Source organism: Priapulus caudatus, unplaced genomic scaffold (genome assembly GCF_000485595.1).
Source record: "Priapulus caudatus unplaced genomic scaffold, Priapulus_caudatus-5.0.1 Scaffold658, whole genome shotgun sequence".
Taxonomy (NCBI): Eukaryota; Metazoa; Priapulida; class Priapulimorpha; order Priapulimorphida; family Priapulidae; genus Priapulus; species Priapulus caudatus.
The window spans coordinates 111,301-117,139 of NW_014577719.1; the positions used below are offsets into that span (position 1 = coordinate 111,301).

General features: G+C 44.4%; 1 protein-coding gene across 1 annotated transcript; it reads right to left on the reverse strand.

The window, feature by feature from the left end:
• Nucleotides 1-393: 393 nt before the first annotated feature.
• Nucleotides 394-4,272, reverse strand: LOC106812535 (NIF3-like protein 1). Its single transcript, XM_014816431.1, has 4 exons — nucleotides 3,592-4,272; nucleotides 2,311-2,491; nucleotides 1,664-1,781; nucleotides 394-549 (listed from the first exon to the last, which is right to left on the reverse strand). Exons 1-4 carry the CDS (start codon nucleotides 4,163-4,165, stop codon nucleotides 394-396), a joined length of 1,029 nt encoding a protein of 342 aa, XP_014671917.1. The 5' UTR covers nucleotides 4,166-4,272.
• Nucleotides 4,273-5,839: the final 1,567 nt, after the last annotated feature.

The following is a 5,839-nucleotide window of genomic DNA, read 5'->3' on the forward strand; positions in this document are numbered from 1 at the left end:
CTCTCTCTCTCTCTCTCTCTCTCTCTCTCTCTCTCTCTCTCTCTCTCTCTCTCTCTCCCTCTTTCTCTCTCTCTCTGCGAGTGCATGCCTGCATGCATGCATGTGTGCGTGCATGCATGTTCTTTCTCACTCTATGTCTATATCTCTAACTCTCTATCTTTCTTTCTGTCTATATTTCTCTCTTACGGTCTCTCTCTCTCTCTCTCTCTCTCTGTGTGTGCGTGCCTGCATGCATGCATGTGTGCGTGTTCTTTCTCTCTATCTGTCTATATCTCTAACTCTCTAGCTTTCTTTCAGTCTATATTTGCCTCTCTCGGCCTCTCTCTCACTGTCTCTCTCTCCCTCTCCCTCTCTCTCTCTCCCCATCTCTCTGCACAAGCATACATTAACTATTCATGATATACCTTGTAGGCTGTGGCCCCTGGCTAGCGCTATCATCAAATTTTTCACGCCTAGGTGGCGCTTGAGAGTGTCGACGGCGTCAGCCAAGGTGCGCTCGGGAGTGTCAATGTAACACACCCTCCCCATACCTAGGTTCGGAACGGGCGGCTGTAACGCAAGCATCAAGACCGTTGGTGATTGGCGATGGTTGAGTAGCATGTCCCCCCCCCCTTACATCGTAGTCATGCTATTATTACTGTGCAATAAATCGGGTTGTCCGCAACAATTTCTGGTTGTCCCAAAAAATATCCCCAAATCTCCTATTTTCAATCACATAATAATATGATCAGAAAACACCCGAAAACAGTGGCATAGCCAGGATTTTTTAACAAGGGGGACCAAAAACAGCTAACTGCGCAAAATAGTGGATGACTTAATATTTTACTGGCTCCTCTACCTCTCAGCTCTGCAATCTTTGTTTTGGGCGCCATGCGAAAAGGCGACATTTTTGTTCATTGTTCTCTGCTCCCAAGATATGTAATTGTTCAGTGGCGGGTCTAGGATTCCAAGGAGGGAGGGGTGAAAAACAGGCATGGGGGGGTGGTATGGGGGTCCTCCTCCAGAAAATTTTAGAAACTTGCTGGTTTGCTGGTTCCAAATCGAGTTTACCTCTCATAAGTCAGAAAACCTGACATATACCAGTGTTGGAAATAGCAGCTGGTCCCATATTTTCATATTATTCACGATTTAATTCACGATTAAGATTTCTTGATGAGCTAGAAAACACTCGGATTTGAAGTATGAAACTGAACATTATTGTGCCAGCTAGCCTACTCCAGTTGGTTGGGATTGATTGTCAGTTCAGATGCAAAATATTGAAAGCAAAAGGTTATACACCATAGATTAATTGGGTACCACGCGTATATAAGATAGCAGAGTCGGTATAGAGTTAGTGTTAGGGTTAGGGATAGTGTTTCTTGGTTGTCCACCGGGCAATGTCTCAGACTGGTTAGGTTGTCTGGCGCAAATTCTGGTTGTCTCGGACAACCGTGCAACGCTTCGAGCACTGTTAAGTACGTACCACAAGTTTATAGTATTATACTAAACAGCTATGCCTGGCTTCAAGTAATTTGGAATCACATGAATAATAATGGAATGAATACTAATTCCTGAGCCAACTTTCTTACAGATATAACCGTTTCCTTTAGAAATTAATGGTTTTTCATCATTCAATTACCATATTGCAACAATTCGTACTAATAAAGTGTACTTTAATACATACATGCACAATCTTGAATATATCTGTCATGACCTTGAAGGTGGGATATCCATCTAGCACCTTCATCACCTTCACTAACTCCTCCTCTGGGGGATTCAGTAGCAGCAACTGCCCAGTATCCCTGCGACAAACAGAACAGCTCTAACAGACAGCACATGGCATCACCGCCTCGAGGTTATCACATCAAATTTAGACGTAAATAGTTAATATAACACGATGACTACTACGTCAACCAGTGCTAATTATATCATCAAAGCCGTACCTGTGATGAAAACATGGACAAAATTAAATACGACTCAATTCCACAGTGAAAAATATTTTACGAAGAAACGACATAAGAAGGATTACATGGTAAGTGATATCAGAAGTAGATAATAGGGATTCCCTATTATCTACTTCTGGTGATATGAATATACATAATAAGTAGTTTTTTTGAAAATTTTGTGATTATGTACTCCTGCACGATATATATCATATACATATTAGGCAGGCTGTTCAATCTTGTTTACAAGATGGTTTATTTGTGCAAAACAAGATGGTTTTGTTAGCCGCACAGAGCTAGCAATCACGTAGCTGTAGTACTACTACAGGCAGCGTGCAAAGTGGCAGAGCCATCCAGGGCTATATGATGTACCAGAGCTAGCACTCACGTATCCATCGGTGTAACACTGACACCGTTTATCCCCGTGAATTCTCCGACTGCCCTCGCCACTACGTCCTGCCCAACATTCGGCGGAACGTTGATCTCTACTCTGTAGCCTGCGCCGGACAGGGTTTTACTGGCCGTAACAGCTGATATGGGTCTAACCTGCCACTTCCCATCACTAGGCTCTGGAACAAATACGAGGTGAACGGTATACGTACATACGAAAGATCGCCGAAAAACTCGATTCTTACAAATAGAGACGAATCAATGGTTTCCCGGTGGAATATTTGACATTAGACATGGAAAAAAGAAACAAAAAGTGATACGGAATAATATCCGGATTTTAATAGTATGAAAAGTAATCCCCGTCAATTGGGTTAATTTGCTTGGGCATTTAATATCCATTAGATCGTCCCAATTAAGCATATTAACCCAGAAGAAGGCAGGGACTCACAGGTCTCGATACAATAATGTAACCAAACACCTAGTACTCTTGTGTTGGGTCACATTATTTCATCTAGTCTCCACCTCGCCCAACCAGGCTCTATGGGATCAAGGATAGTTTGGTACTCCAGCAATATGTGTTTGTACATTTGCTAAACTGATCTGAGATGCTAAACTAGGCTTAGGCCGGCTCTGCGAATCTTACACGTCGTAGGATGCCACATACTGAGAAGCGGGAAGGTAACTTGTGGCTATATATATAGTCTCAACCGCCACCCGCTACCTCACACACACACACACGCGCACCTAGCTCTATAGCTCTAGTAACTATAGCCCGCGTACAGTTGCCCCTGCCAGCTACTAGCTCTAGTACTATAAACAGTAGCCCTTGTTTGCCACAGGCCCTGTTGCAAACAATGGCTATATATAGTACTAGGCCTAACGCTGATAGGGTCAAGCTCAATTCAATCAAGCTCAATTCAATCAATTCAACCAATCCAACCAATCCAACTCAACTCAATTCAATCAAGCTCAATTCAATCAAGCTCAATTATTAGCTCTTGATAGGGTCTATGTCCCCCAGGGTACTGCCGGAACGTACCCTGGGTACGGTCCGGTATACCGGAACGTACCCTGGTAACTATCTAGCGGATATGGTTAGGGTTAGGGTTAGGGTTAGGGAGTAGGCGTAGGCGACTCCCTAGACTCGTTAGTGGAGTAGGCGAGGTACGGTCCGGCATACGTACCGTACCCAGGGTACGTTCCGGCAGTACCCTGGGGGACATATAGACCCTATCAGCAGAACTCACGTGAAGACCGACACGGCGTAGCGCATACGTACTGAACGCGCTGATCAGCCAGTCGTTCACTCCCCCGTCCACCGCGTCGAGGCAGGTGTGCGGAGAGTAGAGCGCGATGCGATTCTCTGCGCACTTCACGACGATTCGCTCCTTCCACGACGTCGCCCGCAGTCGCTTCAGCGGCTGGAATATCGGCGGATGGTAGGCGATCACCATCGACGCCTTGTTCTCTATGGCTTCGTCAAGGACGTCCTCCGTCAGGTCGTTCGTGATGAGAATGGATTTGACGGGGTGAGGCGGCGACGGTTCAACGAGCAGGCCGACGTTGTCCCAGCTCGCCGCGAGGGACAGCGGAGCGATCTCCTCGAGTTTCTTAACGACTTCGGCGAGTTCCATCTTGGTCGTGGTGTTTCTGTTGTCAGTGGTAACGTGGCGAGCCGCAGTAGAACTGAGCAGTCGCCTAGTAGTAGTACTACTAGTACCAGCACCAGTGACAGTGTCACTGTCAGTGACACCGACTGTCAGTGTCGATGCCGCTTTGCGAACTTCACTTCCACGCCCACCTTTCTGCAACCCCGTCCGGCCAAGTCTGAAAACTACCTTGACCGCAGTCATATGCAAGCTTGGCACATGTTTGCTTTATTTACAGTGTCAATAAAGTCTTTAGCATCTCGTTTACAGATTACACAACCCGTGGCATTTGTCAAACTGCATGCAGTGCACCTTCGTACAGTCAGGATACCATAGATAGACTTTTGAGACCATGAGCGAGAGCGCCATCTGTCGTGGAGTTTGGACATTTGTAAACGTGTTCTATCAGCGCTGCAAAGCCTCAGATAAACCACCGCTAGAGCAATGAGCGTAAATCACTTGTTCACTAAATCAAATGACATATAACTTGAAATTAGCTAAATTAAATAACATTTGTCAAAACGTTTTAAGATACTACAGTGTACCTCTGACTATAGTATCAATATATTGATTTATATGGAGAGTACGGTCCAGGAAAAGGAAAAACAATTCAGAGCTCTGGGTTTACAGCTAGGATCGCGCTTACAGAGCGAGTAAATATGAATTGCGCACATCCTCTTGCACACTGCTCCCTTGAACATATATTACGTGCATCAAAACAAATATGTCTTGTGGTCTATTAGTGTTATAACTATATTTACATTCAATATTAGTAAAACAAAAGTACAGCATTCCTAATATATTGTATGTAAAACGTCATATATCACCCGTAGGCCTACTATAGAAGCCATGTGGAATGCTCGGGAAGTGGACAGAGAGTGTTCGGTTGGCGTTTCATTTTATTTTATGCTATTTACAACGCATGCACGGCGGCCAATATGCACATAAATAAAATGTGCAGCTAGATAATTACCAAGGGTAGATGTTCTCACGCTTGGGTGTAGACATGACGTGTACTATTAGCTTCTTTGTTTCTGTCATTCCGTATTAAAATTCTCTCCCTTCCTCTTTAGTTACTTGAAGCTTTTTATACTGCGATCCGCAGTATCGATATGTCTATCTGATCAACTTTGTCTCTCCGTTTTCGATATAGTTCCGTGGACTTTATTTACGAGGTTACGAGGTACCTACATACCACTGTATCGAGCGCACGCGCCCAGTGACGGCTTACGTGTAGGTAATCATCGCCGTAGATTATACCACGAAATTGACCCTCTAGAAGTCGCGTATTACATTCTAATTAATATATTTATTTATATGCTATATGTATATATATATATATATAGAGAGATCACCGTACACCGCACCACGCGTTTACAATAGCAGTGATATAGTATATATGCTCGCGCTATCGCTAGCACACACCCTGCCGGCTAGCAGGTTTACAATCACGTCTATTTATATACTTCTCAACATACTTTTTTAACATAAACCACTGTGCATGCGCTGATATCGTGTTTATTCAGTTTAAACTGTTTTATACATATACATTGCGCTCAGCGGATTCATTTATTGGGCTCTGTTGCGGAACTGTGTGGGAAATACCATAGATGGAAATACCCTGCGCTACCACCCACTTACCGCAACAAGCTGGTATGCTAAAACCCAAATTTTAAGTTGTATCCGCCGAAACCAGGTAGGCTAGATTTGTTACACAATGGACATGCGTGTGTAACGGTTTTTTCCCTCTCTCTCTATAATCGCCTAATTAACCGCCTTGACTACTACCATTGGCCGTGGTATAGTATGGTTGCCGTTGTCGCCGCGCACCCTGACAGGGCCGTTACTCCCCGTCCTTTACCGATTCGATCACTAGGA